This window comes from Phacochoerus africanus, chromosome 5, assembly GCF_016906955.1.
Source record: "Phacochoerus africanus isolate WHEZ1 chromosome 5, ROS_Pafr_v1, whole genome shotgun sequence".
NCBI lineage: Eukaryota > Metazoa > Chordata > Mammalia > Artiodactyla > Suidae > Phacochoerus > Phacochoerus africanus.
This window is the reverse complement of record NC_062548.1, coordinates 50,841,877-50,858,411: the sequence shown is the minus strand read 5'-3', so window position 1 is coordinate 50,858,411 and position 16,535 is coordinate 50,841,877. Positions and strand designations below refer to the sequence as shown.

At 44.8% G+C, this 16,535-nt stretch overlaps 1 protein-coding gene across 2 annotated transcripts; it reads left to right on the top strand.

Annotated features, from left to right (window-relative positions):
* Positions 1-10,911: 10,911 nt before the first annotated feature.
* Positions 10,912-15,623, top strand: ITPRIPL1 (ITPRIP like 1). Of its 2 annotated transcripts, XM_047781257.1 has the most exons (3): positions 10,912-11,176; positions 11,343-11,445; positions 12,268-15,623. In XM_047781257.1, the coding sequence occupies exon 3, from the start codon at positions 12,282-12,284 to the stop codon at positions 13,920-13,922; it is 1,641 nt and encodes a 546-aa protein (XP_047637213.1). In that variant the 5' UTR covers positions 10,912-11,176; positions 11,343-11,445; positions 12,268-12,281; the 3' UTR covers positions 13,923-15,623. The 2 variants fall into 2 exon arrangements, with proteins under 2 accessions (XP_047637213.1, XP_047637214.1); XM_047781258.1 differs by lacking the exon at positions 11,343-11,445.
* Positions 15,624-16,535: the final 912 nt, after the last annotated feature.

The window sequence follows — 16,535 nt, the reverse complement described above, 5'->3', positions numbered from 1 at the left end:
GAGGAGGTGCGATCGATCCCTGGCCTCCTCAGTGGGTTAAGGATCCAGCATTGTCCTGGGCTGTGATGTAGGTTGAAGATGTGGCTTGGATCCTGCGTTGCCATGGTTGTGCTGTAGGCCGGGGGCTACAGCTCCGATTCAGCCCCTAGCCTGGGAACCTCCATATGCTACGGGTGGGGCCCTAAAGAGACAAAAAGACACACACACACACACACTATATATGTATATATATATATATATATATACACACACACACACATATATATATAATATATTCACTGACCTATGATTCAGCTTATTCCAATGATCATAACTATTTTTTCACACCTAATCTGCCACTCTAACAGTGGGAGCTGTGTGGACTCTGCACCTTTTCTAACATCACCTGAGACATTTTATAATGCCTCCCTTACTTTCTTTTTTTTTTCTTTTTACTACCACACCTGTGGCATATGGAAGTTTCCAGACTAGGGGTCGAATTAAAGCTCCAGTTGCCAGCCTATGCCACAGCCACAGCAGATCCACATCTGTGACCTACACCAAAGCTTGCTGCAGTGGAGGCTCAGTAACCCATTGAGTGAGGCCAGGGATCAACCACATCCCCACAGATGCTATTATCAGGTTCTTAAGCCGCTGAGTCCCAACAGGACCTCCTCCCTCACTTTCAAAGGTCAGCAGGATGTTCTAGGCTTATAGCAAATTGACCTGGCACCCTCTGAGGAATTGTGATTCTTTTTAGAGGAGAATAGCAGCACTGTGGGCCCAAATCTGTTTTAAGAATGTGGATTCAAATGTGTTTGTGTAACAGAGCAAGTGGGCTTGTTTGCCTGCTGCTGAAGGAAAGACCAAATACTGAGGCAACAGTATTTTGCAGAAAGAAAAAGCCTTTTTTTCCCAGGGAGACAGGAGGCAAAGCTCAGCTCTGTCTCTCCTGTTGCTTTTGAGTGGGATGTTTATTCTGAAAGTAGGTAGTTATAAAGGAGGGTGCTCTGAAATGATTGGTGGAGAGTAAGTTTAACTTTCAATATATGTTTCAGTGTTGTGCGGATGCAATTGTTCGTCTTGAATCTTCATGTGTTGCATGTGCAATTTTGGGGGAGCAGTTAGATATAATACACGGGGGATTTTTGACCTGTGACAGCCAAAGTTAATTATCAGTCATTCTAGTCCCTCACATGCACCTGCAGGATGCTCAGTCTTCAGCAAGTTGTTTGCAAATCTGCAGTTTCTCTGGTTTCTGCAAAGCCACCTTGGTGTTCTTGGTATTTCATTTTCTTGGTGTTCTTTTTTTTCTTTTTTGTCTTTTTGTCTTTTTAGGGCCACACCCGTGGTTTATGGAGGTTCCCAGGCTAGCGGTCTAATTAAAGCAGTAGCCGCTGGCCTGCACCATAGCCACAGCAACGCAGGATCCAAGCTGTGTCTGTGACCTACACCACAGCTCACGGCAACGCCAGATCCTTAACCCACTGAGCGAGGCCAGGGATCGAACCTGCAACCTCATAGTTCCTAGTTGGATTCTCTTCCACTGTGCCACAATGGGAACGCCTAGACCACCTCTTCTTATCAGACGTTCTCTCCATGTAGCTACCTCCCTCTCCGAGTTCTAGTAACAAATCATTCCCTCCTCTGAACCCCTACCCAGAGGTGGGCTGGCTCCAGGAACAATAGCCATTCCCTGTAGTTTTCTCCAAACCCTGAAATCTTTTTGTCACTTTGTTAAGTTCTCAATTACCCAGCATGAGTATGCCATCAAATCCTGCTGGGGAATCCTGATACTACAGAGTTAAAGGTGATTTTTAAAAAACTGATGTTTTAGGAGTTCCTGTTGTGGCTCAGCAAATTAAGAACCTGACTAGTATCCATCAGGATTCAGGTTTGTTTTTTTTTTTTTTTCTTTTCTGGGCCATACTCTCCGCATATGGAGGTTCCCAGGCTAGGAGTTGAGTTGGAGCTGCAGGTGCCAGCCTCCACCACAACCACAGCAACGCCAAATCTGAGTCTCGTCTGTGACCTATACCACAATTCATGGCAATACCAGATCCTTAACCCAATGAATGAGGCCAGGGATCAAACCGGCAACTTCGTGGTTCCTAGTCAGATTCGTTTCCCTTGCGGCACAACAGGTCCTCCAAGATTCAGGTTTGATCCCTGCCTTGGTCAGTGGGCTAAGGATCCGACGCTGTTTGCTGTGGTGTAGGTTACAGATGTGGCTCAGATCTGCATTGCTGTGGCCATGGCGTAGGCTGGCAGCTGTAGCTCAGATTCGATCCCTAGCCTGGGAAGCTCCATATGCCCTGGATGCGGCCCTAAAAATTAATTAATTAGTAAAATTAAAAAATTTATTTTTGTGTGCACATTTTGATGCTTAAAAGCAAAGGTCAGTTAACTTTTTCCGTAAATGGCCAGATAATAAATGTTCTAATGTTGCTGACCAGAGGCAAAATGGAGGATATTATGTAAGTGCTTACATAAAAAGAGAGAAGATAGGAGTTGCCACTGTGGTGTAGAGGATTAATGGTACGGCTTGTCTCTATGGAGGCACTGGTTTGACCCCTGGCCTGGGAACTTCCATATGCTGTATGTGTGGTCATTAAAAAAAAAAGGTTAAGAAAAATAAAAGAGGAAAAGAGAGAAAATAAATTTTCATGAAATGTTTGACAAAATTCAAAATATAATGGTAATAATTGAGTGCATTTTTTGTAATATGGGCCTACTAATGGAAGAATGGAGTTAAAAAAATAATTTGTCACTTTTTTGGGGCTCAAAATTAGTGTTTCCTATCATCCAAACTGACTGAAGACTTTATCTGTTAGTGCTGATGTGTAATAAGATATTATATATTTCTTCTTTTTTTGTTTGAGGTATAATTGGTGTACAATATTATATAAGTTTCAGATGTACAACAGAGTGATCCACAGTTTTAAAGGTTATATTCCATTTATAGTTATTGTAAAATATTAGCTATATTCCCTGTGTTGTACAATAACATAGTGCTTCTTTGAAAATATTTTTCAATACAGATGGTTACTTCCAAATATTGATATATTAATCCACAAGCATACAATTTTAATTGAGCATATCCATTCTTATATAATAACATTCTTCTCTTGATATTTGCCTTTTAGTATGTCATTACATGGCAGATTAATCCCTTCTAATTAGAGATTATGTGGAAGAGCCTCAGTTGCAAAGTCAAATGGATTTGGAAATATGGGACTGCTCTTCCTACTTGCACTGAGGTCTGACAAATTCTGCTGGAACTGTAGAACTTAGAAAGTAGATGTGCTGCAAATTTATGTGGGAATGGACGTCTTGCTTCTTGTTTTATCTTTGATAGTATAGGAAGTGTATTGAGAAGCTTGGTATTACTTGTGATGAAAAGTTTGTTTAAATGATTTCATCACAGAATAAATTTCACATCAAAATACCATTTTTGCCTTGTAATTTTAGGATCAAGTCTGCAACAAAAACTAATTTCTAAAGTCACTTGGTGTTTGAGCATAGTAGTTGAGGACAGTTTTTCACATAGAAAAAAAATTTCTTTGGCAGTGCCTGAGTCATGCAAAAGTTCCCAGGCCAGAAATGGAACCTGTGCCACAGCAGTGACTTGAGCCACAGCAATGTCAGTGCCAGATCCTTAACCAACTGAGCTGCCAGGGAACTCCTTCAAATAGAAAAAATTTAATCTTAGCCCCAAGCTCAAAAAGATTGCACACTGATGTGTGGTAGGGCATATTACGATATTCAGCTTCTATTTCTAGTGAAATTTTGCAGAACTGATGATTTTTAAGTGCATGAGAGTGAACAAAGTTCACCATTGACACTGTTGGTTCAGTAATACAAGATGGAGTCAAATATTTTCCATAAAGTATCTGCTGATGAATAATATGATGAATATTAGGGAATATGATGGTTATAAGCTTTTCTTTTTTCCCTTTTTTACAGCCACACTTGTGGCATAATGAAATTCCCAGTCTAGGGTTTGAATTGGAGCTGCAGCTGCCAGCCTATGCCACAGCCACAGCAATGTGGGATCTGAGCCACATCTGTGACCTACACTCCAACTTGAGGCAATGCAGGATCCATAAACCATAGAGCGAGGCCAGGGATGGAACTCTCATCCTCAAAGAACACTTTGTCTGGTTCTTAACCCCTTGAGCCCCAACACGAACTCCAAAAGTTATTTTTTATTTTTTGGCCACTCCAGGTCATATGGAGTTCCCCAGGCTATCAAATACCAGCTGCAGTTTTGACCTGCACTGCAGCTGGGCAACACCGGATCCTTTAGCCCACTGTGCTGGGCTAGGGATAGAACCTGTATCCTGGCGCTACAGAGATGTTGCCGATCCCATTGTGCCACAGTGAGATATAAGCTTTAAACACTTTATATTTTCACAAAGTTTGTAAATCTGTCCAAGACTTTTTCTGCTCCATGTATGTATATTTTTTGAGGGGCCTGCTCCCATGGAATATGGAAACTCCCGGGCCAGAGAATGAATTGAGCTGCTCCAGTGACAATGCCAGAGCCTTAACCTGCTACATCATAAGGGAACTCTCCACGTATATTTTTACACCACTAAATGTGACACATATGAGCGATTCCACTTCAGGTTGTACTGAATTAGTATTTTCTCAACTATAAAATATTCTTGCCTATAGTTGTTCTATGAAGACTATTCAGAGTCTAATTCTTCATTTTTAAAATTTATTTAAAAATTTTTTATTATAGTTGATTTACAATATTCTGCCAATTTCTGCTGTACAGCAAAGTGACCTAGTCATACATACGTACACGTGCACACACACACACACACACACACACACACACACACACACACACACTTTCCTTTTCTCATATTATTTTCCATCATGTTCTAGCCCAAGAGATTGGATATAATTCTTCAGGAACTGCAAACTCTTCTTTTCCTTCTTAGATAAACAGCAACAACTGAGCAGTATTAGTCACATTTATGATTCATCAAGCCAAGGAAAACCCTCAAAATCATTTGCTTTGTTTTTATTTTTTATTTTTATTTTTGGTCTTTTTTTGGTATTTTCCTAGGGCCACACTTGCGGCATATGGAGGTTCCCAGGCTAGGGGTTTAATCAGAGCTGTAGCTGCAGGCCTGTGCCAGAGCCACTGCAACGTGGGATCCAAGCTGAGTCTGTGACCTACACCACAGGTCACGGCAACGCCATATCCTTAACCAACTGAGCGAGGCCAGGGATCGAACCCGAAACCTCATGGTTCCTAATCAGATTCGTTAATCACTGAGCCACGACGGGAACTCCTGTTTTTAAATTGATTATTGATATTTCTCCCAATGTTCTCAAGTCTTTGAGCAACTGTTCTCACCAAAAGGCTAATAGTCTTCAACAAATTTTAGGTTTTGCAGGTCAGGAGGCAGAATCGAGTAATTATGTAGGTAATTACTTTCTGTGTATTTTTTAATGATGAAAATTTATTTATTTTAGGGTAAAACTACCATATTTGTTAGAATGAGTGACCATTGCTACAGTTTACTCATGTCATTTGTGTATAGACAGCAATTAGTATGAATGATAAGGTGTCCAAATGACTTGGTTTCCAACTAATCCTGCTGATTAAGCCAACAGTCTTTCACATGTTGAAGAAAAACCACTAGAAAACAGGCCAAGAAACGTCTACTGCTAAAGGGCTTTTTGTTGATTTAAATGTGACCATTATATGGATTAGTAGTTCTGCAGCTTGGAGTCTCTAATTTGATATAGCAACCAACTTCATTTCTGTGCGAACCATGAATTAGCAGATGTCTTCTAACCTGACAATCACTTTTAAAACAAACCCTTTGTTGGAGTTCTCACTGTGGCACAACGGGATTGGCAGTGTCTTGGGAGGCTTGGAACTCAGGTTTGATACCTGGCAGTGAGTATCAAAGTATCTGGCATTGAATCACTGCATAGGAGAGAGGATTAAGATGGCGGAATAGAGGACTGGAGCTCATCTTCTCTCCTAAAAACAACAAAATTCACAACTAAAAGCTGAGCAATCTCCACCCAAATGGACTGGAAACCTTAAAAAAGATACCCTACTCCAGAAGAAAAAGAGGAGGCCACATCAAGAGGTAGGAGGGCGATTTTGTGATGTAAACAACCCCATACCTCCCTGGGTGGGAAGCTCCACAGACTGAAAACTAACTGGTTCACAGAGACTCACCTACAGGAGTGAGAGTTCTGAGCCCCACATCAAACCCTCACATGCTGGGATCTGTCACTGGGAGAAAGATCCCCTGGAGCATCTGGCATTGAAGGCCAGTGGGGCTTGTGCGCAGGAGCTCCACAGGACTGGGGGAAACGGAGACCCCATTCTTAAAAGGCGCACACAGATTTTCAAGTGCACTGGATTCCAGAGCAGAGCGAGGTCTCCATAGGAATCTGGGTCAAACCTGATTGCAGTTCTTGGAGGACATCCTGGGAAAACAGGAGTGAATGTTGCTTGTTGTGAGGGAAGGACATTGAAGGCAACGCTCTCTGGAATATTCAGCAGCAAGCCTTTCTCTGGAAGTGGCCATTTTGGGAAAACCCGGCCCCACCCATCAGTCAGCAATGAGAAGCCCCAAGGCAAACAACAATCCAGGTGGGATCACAGCCCCACCCCTCAGCAAACAGGCTACCTAAAGACTCCTCAGGCACACAGCAACCCCTAATCCCATCCAGAGACTAAGCCCCACCCACCAGAGGGATTAGAATTGGCTCCACCTACCAGTGGGCAGGCATCAGCCCCTCCCATCAGGAAGCCTACAGCAAGCCCCCATACAGACTTCAGCCACAAGGGGGGCAGACACCAGAAGTAAGAGAGGCTACAACTCTATTATCTGCCAAAAGATCACCACACCAAAAACCTATAAAAATGAAAAGACAGAGAACTATAACTCAGATGAGAGAGAAATGAAAAACCCCAGAAAATCAGCTAAGTGATGAGATTCTTAGCCTCCAGGAAAAAGACTTTAGATTGTTGATGCTGAAGATGATGCAAGACATTGGAAATAAACTTCAGGCAAAGATGGGTAACTAACAGGAAACACTGAGCAAAGAGATACAAGACGTAAAACTTAAACAAGAAGAGATGCAAGATACAATCACTGAAATAAAAAATTCACTAGAAGCAGCCAACAGCAAAATATAGGAGGCAGAAGAACGAATAAGCGAGGTGGAGGACAGATTAGTGGAAATTACGGATGCACAACAGAAAAGAGAAAAAAGATTGAAAACAAATGAAGAGAGTCTCAGAGAACTCTGGGACAACGTTAAATGCACCAACATCTGTATCATAGGGGTGCCAGGAGAAGAGAGAGAGAAGGGGACAGAAAAAATATTCCGAGAGATAATAGCAGAAAGCTTCCCTAACATGGGAAAGGAACCACTCACTCAAATCCAGGCAGCACAACAAGTACCATACAAAATAAACCCAAGGAGGAATACACCGAGACACATATTAATCAAACTAACCAAATTAAAGACAAAGAGAAAATCTTGAAAGCAGCTAGGGAAAAGAAACAAGTAACATACAAGGGAACCCTGATAAGGTTATAGGGAGATTTTTCAACAGAAACTCTGCAGTCCAGAAGGGAGTGGCATGATATACTTAATGTGATGAAAGGAAAAAACCTCCAACCAAGATTACTCTACCCAGCAATGCTCTCATTTAGATTTGAAGGAGATATCAAAACCTTCACAGATAAGCAAAAGTTGAGAGAATTCAGCAATACTAAAGCAGCCTTGCAGCAAATACTAGAGGAACTTCTCTAGGCAGAAAAGAAAAGGAAGCAACAGGAAACAAAAATACCACAAATGACAAGGCTCACCATATATAGTAAAGGTATATATACAGTAAAGATACGAAATCATCCATGCACAATTATACCACCAAAATCCAAAATCATGAGAAGAGGTGGGTACAAATGCAGAACACTGGATGAACTTGCAATTAAGAGAACAACAATCTAAAACAATCTCATATACATATAGACTCTTATATCAAACCAAAAACCTACAATTGACAAACAAGGACTCTCTGGAGAAGAAATATATCTCATAGTAAATAAGTACATAATCCACAATGAAGGGGGTCATTTGACATCATTCTTGGAATGCTGAAGTCTTCTTAGATCTGATTCTGATTTCCTCTCCGTCAAAGAATTTATGGTAATTATAATTAAATAATGCAACTGTACAATTAAATAATACAGTTCTACAATTGTATTATTAATAACCATTTCTCTCCATGGTACAATGTAAGGTCTATAATGTCTTTTTTATCACATCGCCTAGAATGGTGTAATGCCTATATTGAAGAATCAATAAGATGTAACAAATTGTGAGGACATATTTATATAGTTACACTGTTTTTTAACCAATTTATGCATTTTATATTTTACTTATTTTCAGAGGGTTTATTATTTTTGTTATTCTTACCAGTTGTTATTCTTTTTATTATGCTATATAAAATATTTAATGGTATATAAGGCTTTCTTCTTTATAAATTTTAGTTGCATAATATATACAATTTTATTTTATTTTTATTTTTTGTCTTTTTGCCATTTCTTGGGCTGCTCCTGCGGCATATGGAGGTTCCCAGGCTAGGGGTCTAATTGGAGCTGCAGCTGCCAGCCTACGCCAGAGCCACAGCAATGTGGGATCTGAGCTGCGTCTGCAACCTACACCACAGCTCATGGCAACGCTGGATCATTAACCCACTGAGCAAGGGCAGGGACCGAACCCGCAATCTCATGGTTCCTAGATGGATTCGTTAACCACTGCGCCATGATGGGAACTCCCACAATTTTAATATAATGCTAATTTTTAAAGAAAAATTGAAATGTAATAGATAATACTAAATAGTAAAGATGAAAGCCATACAAAATGGGATAAAGCATAGAATAAATTTCCTATTTGTCTCAGCATATTTTCCATTCCACTTCTCCAGAGGGAGACACTTAATCTGTTTCTTAAGCTCCATGATGTAATAATCTGTCTGAATGTAATTGTGTTTAAATATATGTATTTTATTCTGTAAAAAAAATATTCTGTGATAATCTATGTGGGAAAAGAACGTGAAAGAGAATGGATGTGTGTACATGTATAACTGAATCTCTTTGTTGTATAGCAGAAATTATCACAACCTTGTAAATCAACTATACTTCAATAAATTTTTTTAAAAAATGAAAACAACAAAAAAAAAAACAAAGTATCTGGCATTGCCACCCCTGTGGCTTAGGTTGCAACTGTGTTTTGGATCTGATCCCTGGCCCAGGAACTCCATGTGCTGCGGGGCAGCCAAAAAAGAAAAAAAACAAAAAACCCAAAAACCAAACCCTTTGTTGATTATGAATACACACCTTTACAAACATGGTTTTAACACATTGTTTTGCCCACTCTGAAATGTATTTTTCTTCTTTCTTTTCTTTTTTTCTTTTGGTCATTTTAGTACCACACTTGTGGCATATGGAAGTTTCCCAGGCTAGGGGTCAAATCTGAACTGCAGCCCCCTGCTTACATCACAGCGCCAGCCACAGCAATGCCAGATCTGAGCCACATCTGCGACCTACACCGCAGATAACAGCAACTCCAGCCAGATCCTTAACCAGTGAGCAGGGCCAGGGATTGAACCTGCAACTCATGGATACTAGTCAGGTTCATTACCACTGAGCCACAACAGGAAAATGTATTTTTCTCACCCCGACATTGTCATATCTTAAATTTTAACATAATAATTTCATTTTCACTGCTCGATTGCACTAATGCTTAGTCATAGTAGTATTAGCCTGTGGTCTATTTTTCATCCTACAAGTTTATAAAAAGTAACTTTGGAACTTCAGTTGTGTTAGCCAGAAGACAATCTTTCCCCTTTCACAATAAAATAAGTCCATATTTTTGGAAGTGCTGTCCAAGTTGTTTGATGCCCCACCCCCCTGCGCTGCCACTGGATAAAGAGGCATATTGATTGTCTTTCAGCAGGACTTTACTGTTAAGTATTGAGAAATGATTACTTCCTTTTCTCCTTGGATAGGTGACACAGGCTAGAAAGACAGGCTCTTTCTGAGATTCTAATGCTTATTTTCAAAAAAAAAAACAAAAACAAACAAAACAAAACAAAAAAAAACAACCCACACGCAGGTTCTATCCCTGGCCTCGCTGAGTGGCTTAAGGATCCGGTGTTGCCTTGAGCTGTGGTGTAGGTCACAGGGGCGGCTCGGATCTGGCGTTGCTGTGGCTGTGGCTGTGGCCGGCAGCAGCAGCTCATATTCATGTGCCGCAGGTGTGGCTTTAAAAAGACAAACAAACACCCCCCCCCCCTCGACTGGCATTTCTTAGCAAATTATAAGCTTGCCCTTGTCCACCCTTTACAAATTCTCTTTTACACACCCGTTTCATCAACTAGGCTACTCTGTATATTTAGGATTCTTATTCCCATGTGGCTAATGAGTAGCGAGTAAGGCCTCAGAGTAGGTCTTTTGGGAGCTGTCTGGTCCTTTCAGGATATGAGAAAGAGGCTGGGGAAAGACACCTGAGTCTGGGCGTCGGCTGGAGGTGAAGCACATTGAGGTTGCTGAAAACACACTTCATCTGCTGTACCGTTTTGTGGTGGGAAAGACGTCACCAGGATACTTCTTGGTTATGTCACCACCATCCTCACTCTAAATTCCCATTAAGTACATTGAACCTAGCTAAGTGAAGCTCAGCCCCCTGAAGTGCCCCCTTGCGCCACCCTAGGGAGTCTGAGCGTCTGCTCTTGAGCGCCCGTGGGCAACGGGTCTTTGGCCGCAGCCACTCGGCAGGGTCTTGGAAGCCGAGGCAGCGGACAGGGGGCGCGCGCAGGCGAAGAGGCTCTCGCTGAGCGCTTGCTGGGCCGCGGGCATTTGGGTGGGCGGAGCTAGGCGGATCCTGGACGGCGGGAGCGGCTTGTCCCGCTGGGGCCCTCTGAGTCGCGCGCTGCACGGGTGGGGTCTCGGGGTCCCGCAGCACGCAGACGATAGGACGCTGGGATAAACATGGTGTGCGACCCGGGAGAGGGGAGCGGGGCCACTCCCTCGGGCGGACCCGTCGAGGAATCCGGAGCCCCCACCGCGCCGGAAAGAAGGCGGGGGCTGTCAGGCCGCGCGGGCTCTTTAAGACCATGTTCCTGCTAACACAGACGGTGAGTAACCTGGCCCCAGGTCCCGGGAGAAACCCTGAATTGGCTTGGTCTAAATAGGCGGATGAGAGTTCAGGTCTGTGGGCGTGGAATTTGAGGAAGTTATGAAGGGGGGGGACGTCACATGGCTTTGAGCCAAAGCCCCCAGGTACCTTGTACATTTTAACAGGGCTCCTGCAGAGGGCGGTGAGACTAAGCAAGCACAAGTTCCAAAGGGAGGAGAGTCCCCCACCTGGCTTCAGCGCCCCCTCGGCGTAGTCCTTCATATCCCGGTAAGCTCGTGAACAGGTGGGCTGAAGGCAGGAAGCTTCAGGCCTCTGTGGTGGGTGGGGAGGCAGAGAAACCGAGTGCTGCGGGCTCTCAGGAGGCCTTTGGCATCTAGTTCTTCACGAAGTTTCCTAGGCTGAGAGGAGGTGGAGCTGTGCCTGCCTTTGGGCCTGGCCCACGGATGGGGCATCTGGCAGCCCCCTGAGGACCTCAGAGAGCACAGCAGCAGCAGTGGAGAGGTGACAGGCCGCCCAATGCCTCCTTGGCTCCCACTGGGGGGTTGGCCCACTGGGCACAAGGAGGGGAAGAAGTTGAGTGCTCTGATGACACAGTGTGAGCAGAATGAGGCTTGTGAAGTCACAGAGGAAGAAGGATGCTGCAGCAGGCCCGGGGCGACAGCCTGGCAAGAGGAAAGGTGTTACCCAGGCAGACTAGTGCTTTCTGCCCGTGGAAGGGAGCCTCTGGGATCATCAAGGCACACCTGGTGCCCATGGTGGACTGATGAGTCGGGTGAGGCCACCCTAGCACAAGGGTTCCCCTCCCCATCTTACACAGGAATGAAAACATTTCCATGTCCACATTCTGGAAGCCTAAATACCACCCACACCATGTGGAAGGAAAGCAGTAGAGACTGGGTAGCACATCCTGCTGCCTCCTTTTTCCCAAAGCTTCTCCTGGGCAGACCGACCACCCTTGCTCTGTCCAGTCCCAGCTCTGTGAGCTTTCTGTTCCTCCTGGGTAGCTGACTTCCAGGATTTGGGGTTCCAGGGCTCTGGGAATATGAGTCCCACAGATCACTACTGACTCCCACCCTCCTACTTCTCCAGATGCAGAGGCCTCCATGGCTGTGATAAGCCTTCTGTTCTTGGCAGTGATGTATGTTGTTCACCACCCCTTGATGGTCAGTGACCGGATGGACCTGGACACACTAGCCAGAAGTCGGCAGCTGGAGAAGCGATTGGGTGAGGAGATGCGCCAGTTAGAGATAGAGTTTGAAGAGAGGAAGCGGGCAGCAGAGGAGAAGCAGAAGGCAGAGAATTTCTGGAGAGGAGACACATCCAGTGACCAGTTAGTGCTGGGGAAGAAAGACAGGGGGTGGCCATTCCAGACCGAGGGCCAGGAGGGGCCGCTGGGCTGGATGCTGGGAAACCTGTGGAACGCTGGCCTCTTTTGCTTTTTCCTCGTCTTTGAGCTCCTGCGACAGAACATGCAGCATGAGCCGGCCTTTGATTCCAGTAGCGACGAGGAGGAGGAGGTCCATGTCATGCCTGTCACCTCCTATAACTGGCTTACCGACTTCCCCTCGAGAGAGGCCCTGGAAGCCTTTTACAGATATCATGTCCAGAATGTCACCCGAGACCTGCCCTGCACCTGCGAGTTTGTGGAGAGCTTTGTGGACGACCTCATTGAGGCCTGCCGGGTGCTCAGCCGCCGAGAGGCTCACCCACAGCTGGAGGACTGCCTGGGCATCGGGGCTGCCTTTGAAAAATGGGGAACCCTCCATGAGACCCAGAAATTTGACATCCTGGTGCCCATTGTCCCCCCCCAGGGCACTATGTTTGTGCTGGAGATGAGGGATCCAGCCCTAGGTCGCCGCTGTGGCTGCGTACTGGTGGAGTCAGAATGCGTGTGCAAGCGCGAGAAGCTTCTGGGGGATGTGCTGTGCCTGGTGCACCATCACAGGGACCACTCGGCCCTTGTGGGCAAGTGCAACAGCTCCATCAAGGCGGCGCTCTGCACAGGCTCCCACCTGGATGTGTGCAAGACCGTGCAGTGGTTCCGGAACATGGTGGGCAATGCCTGGGCCCTTGTAGCCCACAAGTATGACTTCAAGCTCAGCCTGCCGCCGTCCACCACCTCCTGCAAGCTCAGGCTGGACTACCGCTCTGGCCGCATCCTTTCAATCCGCCTGGTCCTGGGGGTGCAACGGGAAGATACCTTGGTCTACCTGGTGAGTCAGGCCCCTGACCAGGAACAGCTCACCAGCGTGGACTGGCCTGAGTCCTTTGCAGCCTGTGAGCATCTGTTCTTGAAGCTGGTCGGGCGTTTTGCTCCAGAGAATACCTGTCACCTTAAGTGCCTCCAGATCATTTTGAGTCTCCGGGACCTTCAGAGTTTACCCAAGGGAGCATCCCGCCCCATCCTCACTTCTTACCACTTCAAAACTGCCCTCATGCACCTGTTGCTTCGGCTGCCCCTCACAGACTGGCAGCACAGTATGCTCTCCCAGCGGCTCCAGGACGTCCTCTGGTTCTTGGGCCGAGGCCTCCAGCAGAGGTCTCTCCATCATTTCCTCATTGGTAACACCTTCCTGCCCCTGACCATCCCCATTCCTAAGACATTTCGGAATGCTGAGCCCATCAATCTCTTCCAGCACCTGGTGCTGAATCCCATGGCACATTCCCAGGCAGTAGAAGAGTTCCACAACCTTCTGACCCAGGTGAAAACTTTGCCCTGTGCCTCCTTGGCAGGGGCACATTAATGTACAGGCCATTAAAAAGGGGGAGAAGGTATTTCTGATTCCTCAGGCTGCAAAAGAGTTTATTCTTCAGACGTATCAGCGGTGTATGGGACTTTCACCTTGCCAGTGGGGGCTATGATCCATTAAGACACTTGGAGGAGTACAGGAAATGGTCAGGAGGAGGGGTCCAGCCTGCAGGGCCTAGTCTAGGGTAGGTCTTCTGAGGTTTTCTTCTCTTACCTTTCATCATGACCCAAAGAGGACCCAGGGAAATGGATGTTATGGGAGGATCTTGCTGCTAAAGAGTTGAGATCCAGTGGGGGCCTGTACAGGTGTGCTTTGTAGAAACACTGGACGTGAAAGAACCAGGAATACCTCCATTCCAGCTTAATTCCTTTTTTGTGAATGACTCCCAACACATCTCTTGTAAACTGGCTTCCTTATTGAACTCTTAGCCTAATTCATGTCCAAGCTGGTAGCATTCTATTGTATTCCAAATACTGTGATGGCAGCTTCTTGTATTTTAGGATCTAATTTTTCAGACCTTCACTCTTTGAGTTTATAACCAAGATGCTTACTTTCCATTTTCTTAAGTACCCTTGTTTTCATATGATATGTGAAATATAATATAGCCATTTTATGCATCTGAAAAAAACTCCAATACTATCCCAAATAATTTATTAGCATTGATTCACAAACATTAAATTAACAGTGGCTTATTCCATAACTGATATAATGTAATTAATATTGCCAGCATCTGATGACCTCCTCAGTGCCTGGAAACAATTATAAAACTTTTAGGAGGACAGTCCCTTGCAGGAGGGTACGGGGCTCTGAGATGAACAATTACTATTTCTGAGGGAGCCACTTATGTGTTGGGTGGAAAGAAAGCTAGGCTACCATATGTAATGCTTTTTCTCAGTCTGGTGAGGCCTCTGTAATCTCTTTACGAAGATGACAAAGGGATTATTTGAACTATGTTTGTGGTTTTGCAAAGTGGGGTCATCACAATCCAGGCCCATTGCCAGGGCTGGACAGGAAGGGACTGTGCAGCAGTTTAGCTAACAAAGTTGTGATTCTGGAGATATGACTGGTATATTTTCCCTTCTTTCAAAACCCTGGGCATCCTGGGGAGGAGTGTTAAGAAATACGACTTTAGGAGTTCCCTGGTGGCTCAGCAGGTTAAGGATCTGGCATTGTCACTGCTATGGCTCAGGTTGCTGCTGTGGCACGGGTTCGATCCCTGACCCAGGATCTCTTGTATTCCTTGGGCACAGCCAAAAAGAAAAAGGCAACAGAAATGTGATTCTAGTTGTGGATGTGGTTGCTTTGGAAATACCAGTGCTGTTCCTACTCAGCACTGCTAGGAAGATCTTCAGGGGAGGAGAACTTGGCCCCACATTTAACTTGACCTCAAGGGAGGTTAGATGCTGGCCTTACTACAAGCTTTGGTTAGAAAATACATTATCTCCCCACCTCCAGCAAAAATAAATTACAGGTGTCCCAGAGCTGATGCCAGTCAATATTTGAGGCTCCCACTGCTACACAATAGCTGCTGTGTTTCTGTGTTGTCTGCTGGTATCTGCCAGGTACTGCTTTTAAGTTCAGATGCAGTGATGGTTGGTTCTACGCTGGTGGGATTTTGGTATTTTATTGCTTTTGTTTAGAAAATAATTTGCTGGTGTTCTACTTCCCAATCAATAAAAGAGACTATTTTCTGTATCAGCTGGAGTCTGTGCAGTAACACACACAGTAACATTATCAGCATTCTCACATACCCGTCCCCAAGATGTTCACATTACCCTGATAGCTTCATCCACTACGTTCTCAACATCCCTTGAACCAGTCTGCCCTGTGGTTTCCCAGTGGCATGGCCAGTGGCCAGGAAAGAATAATTCAGAATGTTAAGGAACACCTAAGTTATTCATTTTCGTGGTGCCCAAACCAAAATATCAGCCAAATCAAAAGCTTTTCGTGGCTGCAGACAACATATATAAACTCTAGAAGGCAGAAATCTGTCAGGGAGAAAGAAGGTAGTATGATCTAGGACTCCGATGGTTTCTATAACATGAGATGAAAGAAAGTGTAAAGTTATGAGCAGGCAGAAGAATACAAAGGGAACCGTCAGCAGAGCTTGGGTGGGGCAGAGAGTGTAAGAAAGAGTATATAAAAAAAAAGGAGTTCCCGTCGTGGCGCAGTGGTTAACGAATCCGACTAGGAACCATGAGGTTGTGGGTTTGGTCCCTGCCCTTGCTCAGTGGGTTAAGGATCCATCGTTGCTGTGAGCTGTGGTGTAGGTTGCAGACGTGGCTCGGATCCTGCGTTGCTGTGGCTCTGGCGTAGGCCGGCGGCTACAGCTCTGATTAGACCCCTGGCCTGGGAACCTCCATATGCCGCAGAAGCGGCCCAAAGAAATAGCAAAAAGACAAAAAAAAAAAAAAAAGAAAGAGTATAGAAAAAAACAAATGGTGATGGGAAGAACAGAGCCAGTGTGCTCTGGAAACACTCTTACAATGAAAGGGGAAACTTCTGCAGATATTTAGGAAGCTAAGATTTATTCTAAAACAATTACCTGGCTGGCACCCAGGATATAATAGCAGTTATAGCCATGGGAATACTTAGTATTCACTGAAC